Below are 19,816 nucleotides of genomic sequence, written 5' to 3'. Positions count from 1 at the left end.
GTGGGAGGAACTTGATTATCGGCTTGATGTCTGCCGAATCACTAAAGGGGCACATATCGAACATTTGTGAATGCCTAAAAAAACTTTTTGAGTTTTTGTATGTGTGTGCAAAGCATTGTGAAAATATCTCAAATAATAAAGTTATTGTAGAGCTGTGAAATCGCTTCAATCATTTGTAATAACCCTGTATAATTAAAACATTAGAGCGGAAAAGCTCAGAATCTTTTTACCCAACATTCTGTTGTCTGTCAAAACAATACGGCGCTAAAAGACGGTATGTCATAGACTAAAATCTGCCAGTTTCCAATATATTGGATGGATCCAAAACATATCGGGCCATAGTGATAGCTTCTCCGATCGATGTGACTTTTAGTGGCACGAAACCGGTAGTGATCCAATATTAAATGACTAAATACAGCCGAAGCGGTTATTAATACCCAAAATGATTCGACTCATATTTGGCAGGTCGCTTGTGTAAGAAAGACTCTACGATACAGCTTCAAATTTTGTGACTGTCGTCCTCAGTTGCGTATAATATCAAAACGATTGTGCAGTTCCTAGTGCTGTGAAGTCTGAAAACAATGTTTCAAGCGGCAGTTATAACAAGATGGACAGCGATAACAAAGGAAAGAAAAAACAACATGCAGACCAACAGGCGCGAAATCTGCCACTGAAGATGATTTGCAAACAATAAAGGCGAAAAGCGTACGGCTCAAAAAATTGTTTCATTCAACTGTAATTAGACGCCCCCAAAATAAAAATTGGCAGTTACTGTAATACTCTAAGATATTTTGGCTCAACATCCCTCCGCTTTTGAGAAAACCACCTGTAAAGCTCACGACGCACAAGCGACTGAAAATTGCCGGGATCGATAGATAACTAGAAACTGAGCATTTTTCATCGTCATATGTGCAAACGCATATTGTCCCAGAAATCGAGGAAAGAAACTGCTACGACTGCCGCTTGTGTAACCATAAGGAAAACACTGTACAACGGAAGTGTCGCTGGTGTAGAAATTTGTATTTTTTCTGTGTCGAAACCGACAGGACTAGGAGGGTTAATAAAGTAAAGAATAAGGAATAACAACAACGTAAGCAAAGAAACTTCTCAAACGACCCGGGTCAGTAAAGAATTAAAATTTTAATTCTGTTCGCCTTACAATCGCTCTTTTACTCACTCTGTTACATGTCCTCACTTTCTTTCGAGTAACTACTTGGATTGTACTTATCATACAAACATTCGAAGCAAATATATTCGCGGCACCAAGAATATCTAATGAATGCAATCTTCGCACAACTACATCGTTCCTTCCGAAGATTTGGCAGGAAACAGACTTGATTTACATTTAACAATATTTCTTTTTCGGATTTAATTTTAATAAGTACCACGCATGAGATAATATAGCCTGAATAATTGGTGCTTCAAATTTTAATTATTTACTAATACAAGTCGTTTGAGAAATTAATTTGCGTAATAATTTATTCGTCTGTTATTTATTCCTCATTGATTACCTTATTTACCCTCCTATTCCTACCAGTTTCGATACGGAAACAAATACAATTTTTTTTAAAAAAAGCTACAGCCTGTTTCATTTGAGAATCTAACACTGTTTCTCTGATTCCCAACTAGATGACTTGGTTATTACGTCAGCTTTTTCCTGTTTCGTATATGAGCGGCAGCTCTAACGGTTTCTTTCCTCGATTTCTAGGAAAATGTGCCTTTGCGGACCCCACATATGATGAAAAATTACCTATCGATCCTGTCAACTTCGAGTCGATTGCGCAGCTTGAACTTTAGGCTAGGTTTCCTCAAACCCGGAGGGATGTTGAGCCAAAATATCTTAGCAGTCTTTCATTTTAGGTTTTACAAAAGCGACAGTATGAGCCGAGTCGGTTGGCCGTCTCTGAGGCCTCCCCCTTCAGAGTGGAGGCTCAGTTCATGTAGCGGAGTTGCGCAATAGCGAGCAGCAGGTGGAACACTGGCTGCATTCTCATGACGTAAATTGTGGAGCGGTGAGGGAACCCCGAGTATCCGCTCTGGGCAAGGTCCTTCGGCGAATCGCTTGCCTTTGCCGCTTCCTTTCACAGGATTGCTCGAGGCGTGTTGCAAATCTACCGGTGAAGCGTTGAAATCACTTCTGACGCCTTAGATGTACGGTATACAGATTACGCGAGAGAACTTGCTGTCCTTCTATTAGCAGTTTGTCATAGGTCCTTCGGCGAATCGTTTGCCTTTGCCGCTCGAGGAGTGTTGGAAATCTACCGGTGAAGCGTTGAAATCACTTCTGACGCCTTAGATGTACGGTATACAGATTACACGAGAGAACTTGCTGTCTTTCCAGTAGCAGTTTGTCATAGCCCGCTGGAGCAGGGAAGCGTTCTAAGCGACTGCAGAAGGACAACGGTTCAAATCCGCGCCAGGCCATCCAGATTTAGGTTTTCCATGATTTCCCGAAATCGCTGCAGGCAAATTCTGGGATGGTTCCTCTGGAAGGGCAGTGCCGATTTCCTTCCCCATCCTTGACATATTCCGAGTTTGTAGTTCGTTTCTGGAAAAGGGGGCTTGTCAGTTCCATTTTCAAGAATAGTTGTCGTGTGCACAGACCTGTAGGCCTATACCATTGACGCTGTTGTAGGATTATGCAACTTGTTTTATGCGCAAGCATTATGATCTTTTTTGGAGACCAAGAATCTCCTCTGTGAGGATTCCACAACTAAGGACCATCTGAAACTCAACTCGCGTTGTATGTCCACCAGACTCAGGCGGCAGTCGATAAGGACGGCCAAGCTGACATCGTATTCCTTGCGTTCTGAAAGGCGTTAGAAACAGTTCCGTACTATACTACTGCCAAATTGAGGATAGACTGACAGTCTGGAGATGAATTAAATGGATAAGAGAACCTACTGGATTGGAAGACGTATCATCACCATTATCGCGATCATGCTGTGCATTTTCTCGCCTCTGGAATGGTCTGTTTGTATCGCAAGCCTTTCCATCTTCTGCACTCTTCCCACTACCTCTCTGTCGCCATTCTGGGCTAATTTTCTTCTGACTTCCGAATACTTCCCTCCACTGCTTCTAGCCCTTTCATCCCTTGGCTTTCCCCATCCTCCCTTGCCCATAACCTTCATCTAGCGACTCTTTCTAGTTCACGTCTTCTCATCCACTCTCTTCACGTGCCCATATCATCTTACTCTGCTTTCCACAAAGTTATCATTTAGGGTTTGCTCATATCTTATCTGCCTAACCGTTTCATTTCTCATCATTTACTGTCTTGTTACACTTATTCGACTAGTTAAAAACGTCTCCACGCTCGCACGTTCCGTTTTTCCCTTTCCTCACGACCAACGTTTGTACAGCGAGGTATTTCCAACAAACATTAATTAAAATTAAATGGAAGCAGACGAAACATCCAACTAGGTGAAATGGTGTAACGTAGATCAGGGAAGTTCTTTGACTGTTTCCGGGAGGTATGAAATGTGGGTAGATCACATTAGGAAACACGCAATGGTGATATGGATGCAGATATATGAAGTTAGTATTGCACTGAATACTGTGGTGGTAGCCTTCATTCAGTAGTGAATGTTGAATGGTTGATGACTAAAATGATTGATGATAATATTCGTTAAGTGCGACTGCTCTATCAGGTCGTAATAAGAAACACAATAAAATTCTAAGCTCTGAGGCTGGGGCTTTCACTTACAGATTTAATAAAAAAAACGGACTACTGTTCATAAGATATGTGTCGTTCAGTGTTTCTGTTTACGGATTCGTAAAAAAATGGTGTTGTGATCCTCAATACGAAGGTGCAGCTTATCGCGTTAGTCTATCCTATCCTGTTTAAGCCTCTTCGTTTATGCGTAGCTACTGCAACATACGTTCATTTCAACATGTTTGTATTAAAGCCATGATATCGTCTACAATTTGTACCACCAAATTTGTCTCTGTTATCAAATTCACAACTACACGATGCCTCAACGTTTCATTTTCATTGCATTCATCACGCCTTTCACTGCAGTCTTTTATCCAAGCAGTTCGTGTGGTCTCCCGTCTCTCTCACTTATTCCCAACATGCACTTCTCAGTTACTCGCTCAGAAAGGCTCACTTTTTTAATTAATTTCACGTTAGTGCTCAGTTTCACTGTCATTTGTCAGAAGAGTTCATACGCAATGATTGAAAACTTTCCGTCTCAGAGATGCCGGAAGCTTTCATTTTCATTTAGCGTGCCAAAAGCACGTCGGAACTCTTTTCCTTTTCGTTTCATCCAAATACGCTAAATACAAAAACTCGCCAACTTGATTTATGATTTAATAGTTTAGTTGTGCTATTTCTTGTTCGATGTTTTGAGTATACGCTGTTCCAGTGCTGTGTATTTTTTCTATGGTAATGACTATCACTTTTGTAACTGAATTCTATTATTATTATTTATTTCTATTCATTATTTATTAAAATGACACAACCGTGCTGTTCAAAGGAATTGTGAGGCTAAAATGCTTACACAAGCTTCATTGGATCCACACAAAGCACAACAGGCTCAAAATTAACTGCTAAATAGCATTCTTGTATTTGAAAGTAACGTAAACATTTAGGTAACCTAAATGTGGTGTCATGAAGCACTACATATCTCAAAACAAAATGTTTACACTGACGTTCCTTCGGTTCCTTTGTTGACTACCGAAGATACCTAATACACTTAGGTGAAATAACAAGGTAAAAGACTTTGAGCTAGCAACTGAGGAAGAATCACTGCAACTATGAACATTATTTTTATGTTATTGCAACTGATTTTACGGACTACGGCAAAAGTAAAGATAACGTACTGGTGTTACAAAACAGCTTTTGCCCCTTTTATATACTACTATATTCATCGGTGTAAATGTACCATTAATATATGGGAGCGCATAGTTATGTTAAACGACTTGTAAAGGTCTCTTTTTTCAGTCATTATGACATTCCGTGCAAATAATCTAAAGCAAATGCAACTTCATAAATGAGAAATATTGTATGCAGCTACGCAAATGAGCAGGTGGTGTGTCTTGTTTTAGGTGTGGGAGATTTTGGTTCTGTATCTGTGCCAATTTGTGCGTAAATTTTCATGTTAACTTGTGAACGCCAAATTTTACTATGGAATAAATTTAGACAGCTAGTGATACTTCCGTCTTGTATATATCTATTGAAATCAGTCCCAAGTGAATACAACCATCGTATCTTCACGGAATAACGAAATTACCATATTTTGTATGTCCCGTGTGACAGAATACAAACAGCGTGATGCCAAAACAGACAAGTATGTGTTCTGTTTAAATTGTCATGTGCGTGGCTCACTAACACGAGTGACACATTTTTCAGACAGAGTGTTTACCACTAACGGACGGTCATATCGAACGTGATTTCGACTCATGGTACTTACGAAGCGGCAAATATTCTCTTTTAAGTAAAATGTCAGTTCCCTGCTTAAGCAATCTGCCGTTCCTCCGAGATAACGATGCAATATCTTTATTAGAGATTGCAAGATTAGACAAAGATAATAAAATAATTAACGACTAATAATCAAGCTATTACGGACATACATGGCACAATTTTGTTGATTCGAACTCTGAAAATATGACAGGAAATTAGCTGTGCGATGAAATTGTTTGAAGATTTAATATCACATAAGGAGTTTTGCGTCTGGATATTGTCTGTGCCTCATGAGGGTTTCAATTTCATTAGTAAAATTCTTAAATCGTCGCGGTGTCTTCCAGGATCGATCGCATTTATTAAACCATGCGTCTACATAATTTTTTTTTATCGAGCTAGATCGGTATTCATGGACGTCAGCAGAAACGTTTGCGCGGGGGAATAGGGGGGGAGGGGCAAGGTTCAAAAATTACCAGTTTTGACATAAATGAGTTTGTCCGTTTTGAGACATGTCGTGCCTCAAGAACTAAATTTTACAGGCGACGTGAAAATCTTATTGTATCCCAGAGAATTGCTTTTTATTACTCACTTATAGAAGTATCTAAGAATTCTGCATCGTATAAAATATCTATAGTCCACATTCCAGGCTGGCACTCTCCATTACTACCAATTCGCCTTGTGGATGCTAACGTCAGTATTCCTGAAATAATTTTCGAATATAGAGAATTGGAAACATCCATCTGACGGATTAAATGTTCCTCTAGTGAGAGGACTGGACAGTATACGGCGCTTCTGGCTTATGATTAATCCGTACGCATATATATGAAGACCGCATCAACTTTGCTAACTAGATCGTGGTTGATAAACTGATAGCGAAATTGCCCTTTGTTTTTGGTGGTGACAGAAAACTTTTGGAATGGCTAATAAATCTGTGGTCGTGTCCTCTTCTTTTCTCAACATTTTAGAGATAAAAGCGTAATTTTATTTGCAGCTTGACAGATTCCAATGTTTTGAAGCATGCCATAATTTCTTTTGGGTATGTTTGCGTTTTATGTTTATTTTCTGTACGTCCTCCTTCCGACTTTTTTGTTACATTCTCTTGTTATTTTCTTCGATCCTAGGTCAAAGTCGCTGCGAATTTGTTGCATGCGTCCATGACGCCTGCAACTATTAATTTTTATTTTATTTTTGTACTGTTGTACATTTTCGGCCTTAGGCCTTTTCCAGGATGGATGCGATTCTTAACTCTTTGATGATAAAATACCTACGATGGCAAATATTTAATATTAATAGAAGGCGTCAATACGTTCCATCAGAAATATTTAAAGGACTAAGAAACGTATCCAGGTACTTGAAAATGGTCTAGCGCCGAAACTGTGCAACAGTACAAGATTAAATTAATAATTAACAGTTTTAGGCATCCTGGAGTCATTAAAAACCCTCATGTTCTTCTAAGAATCTACTTTTGCCTGTAATGCGAATGACAGCAATGTCATGTGACTATCACTAACAACAACAACGAAGGTACAAGTCTACAGGGTGTTACAAAAAGGTACGGCCAAACTTTCAGGAAACATTCCTCACACACAAATAAAGAAAAGATGTTATGTGGACATGTGTCCGGAAACGCTTACTTTCCATGTTAGAGCTCATTTTATTACTTCTCTTCAAATCACATTAATCATGGAATGGAAACACACAGCAACAGAACGTACCAGCGTGACTTCAAACACTTTGTTACAGGAAATGTTCAAAATGTCCTCCGTTAGCGAGGACACATGCAGCCACCCTCCGTCGCATGGAATCCCTGATGCGCTGATGCAGCCCTGGAGAATGGCGTATTGTATCACAGCCGTCCACAATACGAGCACGAAGAGTCTCTACATTTGGTACCGGGTTTGCGTAGACAAGAGCTGTCAAATGCCCCCATAAATGAAAGTCAAGAGGGTTGAGGTCAGGAGAGCGCGGAGGCCATGGAATTGGTCCGCCTCTACCAATCCATCGGTCACCGATTTTGTTGTTGAGAAGCGTACGAACACTTCGACTGAAATGTGCAGGAGCTCCATCGTGCATGAACCACATGTTGTGTCGTATTTGTAAAGGCACATGTTCTAGCAGCACAGGTAGAGTATCCCGTATGAAATCATGATAACGTGCTCCATTGAGCGTAGGTGGAAGAACATGGGGCCCAATCAAGACATCACCAACAATGCCTGCCCAAACGTTCACAGAAAATCTGTGTTGATGACGTGATTGCACAATTGCGTGCGGATTCTCGTCAGCCCACACATGTTGATTGTGTAAATATACAATTTGATCACGTTGGAATGAAGCCTCGTCCGTGAATAGAACATTTGCACTGAAATGAGGATTGACACATTGTTGGATGAACCATTCGCAGAAGTGTACCCGTGGAAGCCAATCAGCTGCTGATAGTGCCTGCACACGCTGTACATGGTACGGAAACAACTGGTTCTCCCGTAGCACTCTCCATACAGTGACGTGGTCAACGTTACCTTGTACAGCAGCAACTTCTCTAGCGCTGACATTGGGGTTATCGTCAACTGCACGAAGAATTGCCTCGTCCATTGCAGGTGTCCTCGTCGTTCTAGGTCTTCCCCAGTCGCGAGTCATAGGCTGGAATGTTCCGTGTTCCCTAAGACGCCGATCAATTGCTTCATTGCTTCGAACGTCTTCCTGTCGGGACACCTTCGTTCTGGAAATATGTCTCGATACAAACGTACTGCGCCACGGCTATTGCCCCGTGCTAATCCATACATCAAATGGGCATCTGCAAACTCCGCATTTGTAAACATTGCACTGACTGCAAAACCACGTTCGTGATGAACACTAACCTGTTGATGCTACGTACTGATGTTCTTGATGCTAGTACTGTAGAGCAATGAGTCGCATGTCAACACTAGCACCGAAGTCAACATTACCTTCCTTCAATTGGGCCAACTGGCAAAAAAATGGTTCAAATGGCTCTGAGCACTATGGGACTTAACATCTATGGTCATCAGTCCCCTAGAACTTAGAACCACTTAAACCTAACTAACCTAAGGACATCACACAACACCCAGTCATCACGAGGCAGAGAAAGGCCAACTGGCGGTGAATCGAGGAAGTACAGTACATACTGACGAAACTAAAATGAGCTCTAACATGGAAATCAAGCGTTTCCGGACACATGTCCACATAACATCTTTTCTTTATTTGTTTGTGAGGAATGTTTCCTGAAAGTTTGGCCGTACCTTTTTGTAACACCCTGTATATCGTGATATTATCAGCTTGTAAACCTCGTATTGTTTATTTTGTAAGTTTAGATTCTAAAACAACAATGTAATCATAGCATGGCGTAATAAATCTGTAGTCACGTAAGTGAGAAAGTTACTGTTTGTCAGCCAACTGTATATAGCCAACAATAATTTCGTGTAGTTCAGTAGTCTGGTGCAAGTCTTTCAACTGGACGCCTCTTTGGCAACATGTGTGTCTCTAACCTAACCTAGTAGCCCAAGCGGGGAAAGCGGACACACTTTTTAACGTCGGATTCGGACCACGTTTCGTTCCTAGCGAATCTTCACATCACTGAGAGGTGTAGTTTAGCTTAAAGGCAGACGGAAACATTTCATTGATTCCACCGGGATTCGAGTCCGCGACCTGACGCGCTTTACCACTACTCCACGAGGGCCGGCAGATGCAGCTGACTTCTTGACGGCCTTCACTGTACCTTGATCGCTACCTGCAGTAAACTTGTAGTTAATGCGAAGATAGTGCCAGTGGGCCGTGAAAACTGAAGCAATTGCAGCAAACGCTGATACCCTCGAAAGCCCAACTGGTGCGACTTATTGTCGAGTTATCATTTCTACCGTAATTTCTCTTCCATTCTACCTAACAAGGCCAAGTTCGTATCTGATCGTCCTACGCCGCTAGGAACCTATGAAGTGTAGCGCGCAGCTATTATTTGAACAAGTGTTCACAGATACGACAAGTTCGGTGAAAAGCACGCTACTAACATTACTGTATGTGTGTGTTGTCAGTCCTACGGTGTCTATTTTCTCTCTTTTTTTACAACGGTGTGGACAAAGATTTTTCCCTTTAATTTGTACTGTTATTACCGAACTTCTCAGTTATTGTATGCTATCATGTACCTCCGAATGACTTGTTGTTGTTGTGGTCTTCAGTCCTGAGACTGGTTTGATGCAGCTCTCCATGCTACTCTATCCTGTGCAAGCTTCTTCATCTCCCAGTACCTACTGCAACCTACATCTTTCTGAATCTGCTTAGTGTATTCATCTCTTGGTCTCCCTCTACGATTTTTACCCTCCACGCTGCCCTCCAATGCTAAATTTGTGATCCCTTGATGCCTCAAACATGTCCTACCAACCGGTCCCTTCTTTTTGTCAAGTTGTGCCACAAACTCCTCTTCTCCCCAATTCTATTCAATACCTCCTCATTAGTTATATGATCTACCCATCTAATCTTCAGCATTCTTCTGTAGCACCACATTTCGAAAGCTTCTATTCTCATCTTGTCCAAACTATTTATCGTCCATGTTTCACTTCCATACATGGTTACACTCCATACAAGTACTTTCAGAAACGACTTTCTGACACTTAAATCTATACTCGATGTTAACAAATTTCTCTTCTTCAGAAGCGCTTTCCTTGCTATTGCCAGTCTACATTTTATATCCTCTCTACTTCGAACATCATCAGTTATTTTACTCCCTGAATAGCAAAACTCCTTTACTACTTTAAGTGTCTACATTTCCTAATCTAATTCCCTCAGCATCACCCGATTTAATTTGACAACATTCCATTATCCTCGTTTTGCTTTTGTTGATGTTCATCTTATATCCTCCATTCAAGACACTGTCCATTCCGTTCAACTGCTCTTCTAAGTCCTTTGCTGTCACCGACAGAATTACACTATCATCGGCTAACCTCAAAGCTTTTAGTTCTTCTCCATGAATTTTAATACCTACTCCGAATTTTTCTTTTGTTTCCTTTACTGCTTGCCCAATATACAGATTGAATAACATCGGGGAGAGGCTACAACCCTGTCTCACTCCCTTCCCAAACACTGCTTCCCTTTCATGCCCCTCGACTCTTATAACTGCCAACTGGTTTCTGTACAAATTATAAATAGCCTTTCGCTCCCTGTTTTTTACCCCTGCCACCTTCAGAATTTGAAAGAGAGTATTCCAGTTAACATTGTCTAAAGCTTTCTGTAAGTCTACCGAATGACTTACAATGTGAATAAACAGTCGATCCTCGGAGGATGCGCAAACCAGTTCGTCGTACAATATTAGCGTTCAACTAGTTTCCAAAAGCCAAACTCTTTGAGTTGAATGTCTTCAACTATATAGCCATTCACATTTCTCAACCCAAATTTCTCGTTTCACTATAACTGATCCAATTCAGCCTTAGACGTTCTCTGTTTCGATTTCGTTATTGTTACGAGATTTACAAAATTACACTGCTGGCCATTAAGACTGCAACACCAGGAAGAATACCACATAACGAAATACGTTAAATGTATTTACATTTGCGAATATGGGCAACCATCATGCATTCATATCCAAAGGAATTTTGCATCACAAATCGGAGCAACATAGGCACAGCAATATCGTATTTATTCGCCGACACCGGGCACGCGACTTCCAAGTAAAATGTTTCTCCTGTACGGAAATATATAGCAATACACATGGTGGATATAGGCGTACAGGCTGTAGACGCATCGTTGACGACATATGGATGTTTGAGACTGGGCGGAGTCGTGCACGGATAGTTAAATACGTAGTAAAACGACCGCTCAAGATAAGCGGGAAATCCGCGATCGAGTCCCAGTCCAACACAAATTTTCATTGTCGTCATTCTGTTCTACAGCTGATGGTTGTCCATATTCGCAATCGCGAATTCATTTCATTTATATGCTGTTCATGGTGACAGTCTCCGTCCTCCTGAGAACAGAAGTAAGAAACTGTGGATGATTTGGTATGTGTTGTTGGACGGTCCAGAACCAGGTACCCCTCTGCTGGCGCGATTGTCTATTGTATAGCATTAACCTATGCTGTCTAAATCGACAGTACGAACGCTTAAGGACTGAAGTAGTTGCAAATAAAAAAATAGTGACTCAATGGAAGGATAGAAGACTGGATTACAAAAGCAAATGTTATAATTACACCCTTTCGTGCTGAGCAACGTATGGCAGAAGGGAATGTTTACCGTGAGACCCAGTGTAAGAAGGAACGAAGAACGGTATGTTCCGGTTCAGAACAGACAAGTTCATTTCAGATGCGCCTGTCTTTTAAACTCTACGTCACACACACCACCAGGACAACTTTTTCATTCACACTGTGCTAGCGCTGCATCCATGAAAATGTAAACAGGTCGAAAAATAACGGAAAAAATACCAATTCGGAATTTTTCAGATTAATTTTCACTCAGGATCTGAATTTAATATACGTAAAGCACTAAACTCATACAAAACTGCACAATAAAAGCGATTAAATGTGAACGTAAAATAATTTGAATTTCACCTAACATATTCGGATACTATAATGTTGATATGTCAACCAAAAAGTTTTTCTTTTTAATTTCAACTGAAGATTAGCGATCTAAAGAGAGTAAAAATTCCACTACTCGTTATTTCATCGGATATAACAACAAAAACTGAGCTACCGTGTATCAATTTGGAAATTTGAAAAAAAAAAGCGACTACGTCATTAAGCTATCACACTTTACCGTACAGCTGAACAGGAGGCGTGAAAACCTCATCTTCGGGTACAGCTTTAACTTCGTTGGTTGCTACGGTTGCAATTGATCACTTGTGTATTTTCTCACTTACTCGTGGGCCGAAAATCGTACACAATATCTTAAAATATGAGGCTAGTACATAAACTGAAAAATAAATGCCACTGGTTTCTGGTATTAAGGTGATATTGGAAATTAGTCGCTGTTTCACTCGCGCGCCGTATGCTTAATTACCAGTCTCTCAAACCATAAAACTATTTCAATTTCGCGAAAAACGGCCTTCTTAAGCAAAAACATGTTCGACTAATTTTTCACTCATCCGTTGTAACAGCAACAGGAAATTGATCCACATTGTATTCAGTATTGTTTAAAAACTAACTATATAATCAACGAGTCACGCCTTCCTGTGTTGCTTTAGTTCGACAGGTTTCGATCTGTAATATCTCATCCCTAGGGACAAGTTTGGTTTATCACTGGCGCCAAAGCAACTGTGTCTTTGGTTATGAATTTGTCATACGCTACTACAGACTTGTGGCAGCGTCGAACACGTAGTAAGTGACCTGATATATTTTGGACGTAGGTATAATCCAGTCGATAATGGACACTTCTATGAAGAACGCAGATGACAAATATCTCTAGCTCTTTTTTCATTATGTGGGACAGCAGAAGGGAACTGAGGTACAAAGTAGTACTTCTGGAACTACAAAGAATGGGCTATATAATTAACCTGTCACACTTAGTACGTCGTCTTGGTTCGATACATTTTAAACTTCCAAACGTCATCATTCGATACAAGTGTGCTATGTGCGGTGGTTGAGCATTGGCGCGAAAGCGATCCTATCATTAGTTGTGGTAGTAACACGCAACAGGTGACATGACGGCGTCGAGCTCGATACACGAAATCCGATACATTTTGGACGTCGATGGGAGCCGGCGACACTAGTCGAAGCATAGCTTGGTTGTGAACGCAGACAGCTGCAGTAGTGTAAGGTGAGACGAGATGTACGTACGTATGGCGGTGGGCGTGAGCTTCACCATGGTGGAGAGAGTGTTTTGCGGCGGCGTCCTGCTCAGCCTGCCCCAGTCGTGACACTGCGCGAGTCTCAGGACAGCCGCGACGTCCGCACGCCCCCCCCCCCCTCCGCCCCCCTCCCCCCTCTAGGTAAAGCGGCGCCACTACGCTGTCCTACACTAAGCTATCCTATCCGCTCCTATCGCCGCCGGGCAGCCTTTCGCCAATTACTTGCTCCGCTGGGCGCATGCATTGGTGCTTGTTCGGACTGCGCGAGTCCTGCAGGTGGCAAAGCCAGTGGTCCTCCAACTGCGAGCCGCGGGCCGCATGCGTGCCGAATCAAATATTAGTTCGTCCCGCGGTTCTCAGCCGAATTTTACGGTAATATGCATGTGGCAAATAACAGCCGAATCCATGAACGTCGACTGACGTTAAGAGCTTTTTTCCTGCTCAGTTACAATAAGTACTTATAGAGAGAGTAATATTTTAAAATGTGCTTACTTTTAATTGTCGTTGGTGAATTTGCCCGAGATCTAAGTAAAGTTGTCCACTTAGTTCAGGGGCAGAGGGGCAAGTAGCGCAAACACTGCAGGCTTACTAGAAATAAGAAGGCGAATGATTCGTTGTCTTCTAGTACTGACAACTGACGGGCGTTCGCGACTCGTACCGATCCACTCTACTGTATAAATTTTGACCCGGAAGTAACATGAATTGGCCAGTGCGCGTTGTAGAGACGGTCATGTTGAAATGTGTTATATATTTGTAGCAAGAAGTAAGAAATTAAATTAGGGGTCCTGTAATACAACACAGTCAATAGAAGAAAAATGACACTTAAAACACGTAGTAACATTTATGAATGTGTCGCACATTCAATATATCAATTAAATAAAAGTCGAGTTTCTGGTTGATTGGTTGGTTGTTTTGGGGGAAGAGACCAAACAGCGAGGTTATCGGTCTCATAGGATTAGGGAAGGATGGGGAAGGAAGTCGGCCGTGGCCTTTCAAAGGAGCCATCCCGGCATTTGCGTGGAGACATTTAGGGAAATCACGGAAAACCTAAATCAGGACGGCCGGACGCGAGATTGAACCGTCGTCCTTCCGAATGCGAGTCCAGTGCGCTAACCACTGCGCCACCTCGCTCGGCGAGTTTCTGGTATTAATCAGTTAATCATCATCTGACACAGACAACATGACACTTCGTCAAGCAATTACAATAAACCGAGGCCGCTCAGAGTGGCAGGAAACTGAAACAGAACTGTATACACGAAGTGTTCCGAATAGTGTCGACTTTTAACGATCAGTGCTTGGGGGGCCAGCGGCCAGTCTTCGCGCCATTGCTATAGATAGTTTTGCTGGGGCGCTACATCACCGATATTGCGTATCAGAGATCCGACAGTTTGTTACTAGGTTTGTGGAGGTATTTGGCATATGTCTAGGCACAGGTCATGTAACTAGTGTAAATAAGGAGCCGCTGAAGTGCGAACGCGATGATTGCACCAGATAGCGATCCACATAGGCTCCAGAGTATTTACATCTGGCGAATTTGGTAGAGAGACAGCATCGTGGGTTCACTATAATGCTCCCCAAACCATTGCAGCACGGTTATGGGTCCGAGACACGGACAATTATTCTGCTGAAAGATGACGTCACTGTCGGGGAAGACATGAAGCGTGAAGGGATGCACGTGGTTCGCAGCTGTCAGTGTGTCTTCGATTACCACCAAAGGTCCCATGCAAGCGCAGGAGAATGTCTCCCATAGCATAACACCGCTCCCACCGGCCAGCGTCCGTAGCGCGCTGCACGTTTCGGGCCGCCGCTCACATCGATGACGACGCTCGGCTTAGGGTAGCAAAAATGTGATTCACCCGAAGACCGACACGTTTCCATCAATCGACGGTCGACTTCTGACGGTCCAGTGCACATTCAGTCGTAATTGACGATCTCGTTGGGTCAACGTGTGAACACAAAGGGGTGGCCTGCTGCGGAGCTCGATATTCAACAATGCGCGACGAACGTTGCGCTCCGAAACACTTCTGCGTGCACCAGAAATGTGCTCTTTCGGCAGACATGCCACAGATCACCATCCATCCTACTTTACTGAGCAATCAAGCCTCCGAACTACTCGTTCTGGGAAGAGCCGTGGACGTCCAACCATTTAGCACCTATTGGAAGTTTCAATGTCCAACCATTCTCCGTAGATGTTCACGACAGTAGCACGACCACATTCGACCAGCTTCGCCGTTTTCGAGATACTCATTCACAGGCTCTGTGTAATAATGATCAACCCTTTGTCAAAGCCGCTTAGCTCAATGGGTTTCCCCATTTGGAGCCCATATCTTCAAATGGCTCTAAGCACTGTGGGACTTATGGGACTTAATATGGGAGGTCATCAGTCCCATAGACTTAGAACTACTTAAACCCATCTAACCTAAGGACATCACACACATCCATGCCTGAGGCAGGATTCGAACATGCGATCGTAGCAGCAGCGCGGTTCCAGACTGAAGCTCCTAGAACCGCTCGGCCACAGCGGCCGGCCCCCACATCTTCGCTAGGGTGATCCCCCGTCCATGTATGCTCCGCTTACACCCATTTTTTTTACCGCGTCACGTGCCCGCAGTGCTACAAGGTGGCATGCAACGTCGCGGTGGGCAGTGGTCATAATGTTTTGGCTTATCGGCGTATGTTCCTTCCATTTGACATTTATACTACGTATAACAGGTGATCGTAACAGTCACACACGCCCTTGGGTTGTCAGTACTGAAAGAGAAACAAGAAAACATTCCTCCTGTCACGTCCTCTACTCTCGACGCGGCCGCTCTACTTACCCTTCTTCTCCTGAGGTCAGTAGCCAACTTTACTCAACTCGCGGTCGAATTCACCGACGTCAATTAAAATGAAGCACATCTAAAAATATTACTGTGTCTGTAAGTAGTTTTGCTTTAGTGAACACTCTTAAGTAACTCCTAATGTTGGCTGACGTTTTTGGGTTCGGCTGTTACTTTCTAGATAATATCGTTATAACACACGGTTGAGAATCATGGACCACACGAATAATTTATTCGGGCCGCAATTTGACGATCACTGGGTTACGGGAAACGTGCGCCATCTCACTACATTATATGTCTCGGAGCAGGTTCACCAGTTCTGCTGTCGCCTTCGACAGTATCTGATCCCCATAATGAGGCCTCCCTATTCATGGTGGATTTCGCCATATTTCATTCGTCCTAGAAACCTGAAATGGAAGAGTAAAACATACCCTATATCTTAGAAGATACAGGTGGCACATGACGTCATTATATTGAAATCAACATCTATATCAGCTGACTAGTGGCGGCATACATTTTTATTTTCACCGAAACAAAGGAAACTGGTATAATACACTGAATAAATTATAATTGCGTTATTACCTTGCAACGGACACTGGAGTCATCGGGCCCCCTACCAGGATACTCATAAAAGATGTCTTGAATAACATCCTAATTTCTGACAGCTGTGTTCTTGTTCTGTACAACTAGTTTTATGGCTCGTAATTGTGCATATTCAGTTCCGATGATTAGTTTATGTCCACATTTTTGATAGCTTCATGAGTCATGATGGTGCCACCGGGTTTAATATTTCCCCTAAAACAGTTCCACGACGGTTTCAGAAGACAACCAAGAGGAATTATGACGGTATTGCAACCAGCCCACCAGTTTCTCTAGCAATTGGAACTCGAATTAAAAGTTTCCGTTCTGTGCAATCTCGGAAGCACTGTACTCCATCCTGGTTACAGACGTGAAAAGAAAAAAAAATCGTCGGTACACGTTTAATCTTGAGACTGTAGATGACGAAGTAGGGTCATACCATTATTATAAGAATCCAAATGCACTGCGATAACTTAAATCGGCATACCGGATAAAAATTTGCCACTTTTACTCCGCAGGTCATTTTCCAGCTTGCCACTTTGGGTTAAACAACTCAGCTGACCATTGCCGCTGTCGACGCCTTGCGTCGTTTGAAAATATTTGCAAACACGAGACTCGTTGAACTAACTAGTCGCCTTGCAACAATAGTAGTAGAGTTTGTGCCGCTCAGTAATACTTCGTCTTAGATGGCGATTATTTGACTTCAGTAATTGTTGGTTTAAATCAAAATAATAAAATTGTCTTTGTTATACTAGTCAGATGTAAAATAATGTTAGGATGAGGGTAGGTGCATTAAATCTAAATAATATATTTTAAATACAAGTAGATAAGTTTAGTAAATAAAGCTTATTGTTCTTAGGATCGTTTAAAAATTGTAGGTGGGTGACAAATTCTACACGAACGAAAAACTGAATCTAATCTAATCTCATCATAATTAAGTGAAATGGAATTTAGCTAGAGCCCCCAATATAGTAGGTGGGAAATACACTATATAAATAAAATGAACATAATGGATAGCACTCAAACTCCACAGTAACACAAACAAACATTAGTCTAATCTGCACTGGATGCTATAACCTTAAGTGCCGATCAGTGACGAAAATAATCAAAGTCCCCAGTGGCAGACTGAATTAAAAATCAGACTCAGTGCAAATAGCTCGAAGTTCAACTCAGCTTCACGCGCGGCAGAGTTAAAACAGTCGTGACCACTGCAGAATAACTCCTTAAGTCCCCACTGAAGAGGCGCGAAATACGCTACTGGCCATTAAAATTGCTACACCAAGAAGAAATGCAGATGATAAACGGGTATTCATTGGACAAATATATTATACTAGAACTGACATTTGATTACATTTTCACGCAATTTGGGTGCATAGATCCTGAGAAATCAGTACCCAAAACAACCACCTCTGGCCGTAATAACGGCCTTGACACGCCTGGACGTTGAGCCAAACAGAGCTTGGATGGCGTGTACAGGTAGAGCTGCCTATGCAGCTTCAACACGATACCACAGTTCATCAAGAGTAGTGACTGGCGTATTGTGACGAGCCAGTAGCACTGTCACCATTGACCAGACGTTTCCAATTGGTGAGAGATCTGGAGAATGTGCTGGCCAGGGCAGCAGTCGAACATTTTCTGTATCCAGAAAGGCCCGCACAGGACCTGCAACATGCGGTCGTGCATTATCCTGCTGAAATGTAGGTTTTCGCAGGGATCGAATGAAGGGTAGAGCCACGGGTCGTATCACATCTGAAATGTAACGTCCACTGTTCAAAGTGCCGTCAATGCGAACAAGAGATGACCGAGACCTGTAACCAATGAACCCCATACCATCACGCCGGGTGATACGCGACTATGGCGATGACGAATACACGCTTCCAATGTGCGTTCACCGCGATGTCGCCAAACACGGATGCGACCATCATGATGCTGTAAACAGAACCTGGATTCATCCGAAAAAATGACGTTTTGCCATTCGTGCATCCAGGTTCGAGGTTGAGTACATCCAGGTTCGAGGTTGAGTACACCATCGCAGGCGCTCCTGTCTTTGATGCAGCGTCAAGGGTAACCGCAGCCACGGTCTCCGAGCTGATAGTCCATGCTGCTGCAAACCTCGTCGAACTGTTCGTGCAGATGGTTATTATCTTGCAAACGTCCCCATCTGTTGACTCAGGGATCGAGATGTGGCTGCACGATCCGTTACAACCGTGCGGATAACATGCCTGTCATCTCGACTGCTAGTGATACGAAGCCTTTGGGATCCAGCACGGCGTTCCGTATTACCCTCCTGAACCCACCGATTCCATATTCTGCTAACAGTCATTGGATCTCGACCAACGCGAGCAGCAATGTCGCGATACGATAAACCGCAATCGCGATAGGCTACAATCCGACCTTTATCAAAGTCGGAAACGTGATGGTACGCATTTCTCCTCCTTACACGAGGCATCACAACAACGTTTCACCAGGCAACGCCGGTCAACTGCTGTTTTGTGTATGAGAAATCGGTTGGAAACTTTCCTCATGTCAGCACGTTGTAGGTGTCGCCACCGGCGCCAACCTTGTGTGAATGCTCTGAAAAGCTTATCATTTGCATATCACAGCATCATCTTCCTGTCTGTTAAATTCGCGTCTGTAGCACGTCATCTTCGTGGTGTAGCAATTTTAATGGCCAGTAGTGTATTTCAAAGCGCTGCGACCGACGACGCGAAAACTTCTGTCAGCGAGAATATCACTACTCTGACTACCGTAGGTCTGCCCTTTACCAGACTGAGCAGTAAACTGTGAATGAGAATGATAGCCGTCACGGTTTTAAGCCCTCGGCGCACCCATTGCAGGAAAATCCAAGCCTCTACGTCACTTAATGCGTTCATGCTGTCACCAGCCTCTCTTACGACTTTTTATATACAAACGCAATTAAAAATCTGAATGGGCTATCAGATGCGCACTAAAAATCTATAGAAAACTGGGATATCATACTTAATTTACGTGTAGTACTTTGGCCACAAATTTCTTTTAGACAACTGCATACTTTAGCAACAGTAATCAAAATAGGTCATGTCTGTGCCTTCACTGATCACAGTGTTTACACGTGTGACACCTCAGTCTTACAGGAATTTTCCTTCTCTTTCCACTGCTGCAATCAGAATTAACGTGGCTATAATCAATTTCGAATTGTGGACAACATTAGGCGAATTTAAAAACAATTAATTAAAAATGACAGTTGAAAGTGTAAATC

The 19,816-nt window shown here is 42.6% G+C and overlaps 1 protein-coding gene across 2 annotated transcripts in view; it reads right to left on the bottom strand.

Moving 5' to 3' along the window:
• Positions 1–13,240, bottom strand: part of LOC126243961 (putative inorganic phosphate cotransporter) — a 212,832-nt gene extending 199,592 nt beyond the window's left edge. The window contains exon 1 of one of the 2 annotated variants that reach the window (XM_049948201.1): positions 13,170–13,240. In XM_049948201.1, the coding sequence (XP_049804158.1) occupies positions 13,170–13,197 (28 nt within the window). In that variant the 5' untranslated portion in view covers positions 13,198–13,240. The remainder of the gene's footprint in view (positions 1–13,169) is intronic. The other variant, XM_049948202.1, reaches the window with a different exon arrangement.
• Between the last annotated feature and the right edge of the window lie 6,576 nt (positions 13,241–19,816).

The sequence above is a fragment of the Schistocerca nitens genome, chromosome 1 (assembly GCF_023898315.1).
Source record: "Schistocerca nitens isolate TAMUIC-IGC-003100 chromosome 1, iqSchNite1.1, whole genome shotgun sequence".
In the NCBI taxonomy this organism is placed as follows: domain Eukaryota; kingdom Metazoa; phylum Arthropoda; class Insecta; order Orthoptera; family Acrididae; genus Schistocerca; species Schistocerca nitens.
Note: the sequence above shows the minus strand (reverse complement) of the source record. Positions and strands in the feature narration are given on the sequence as shown.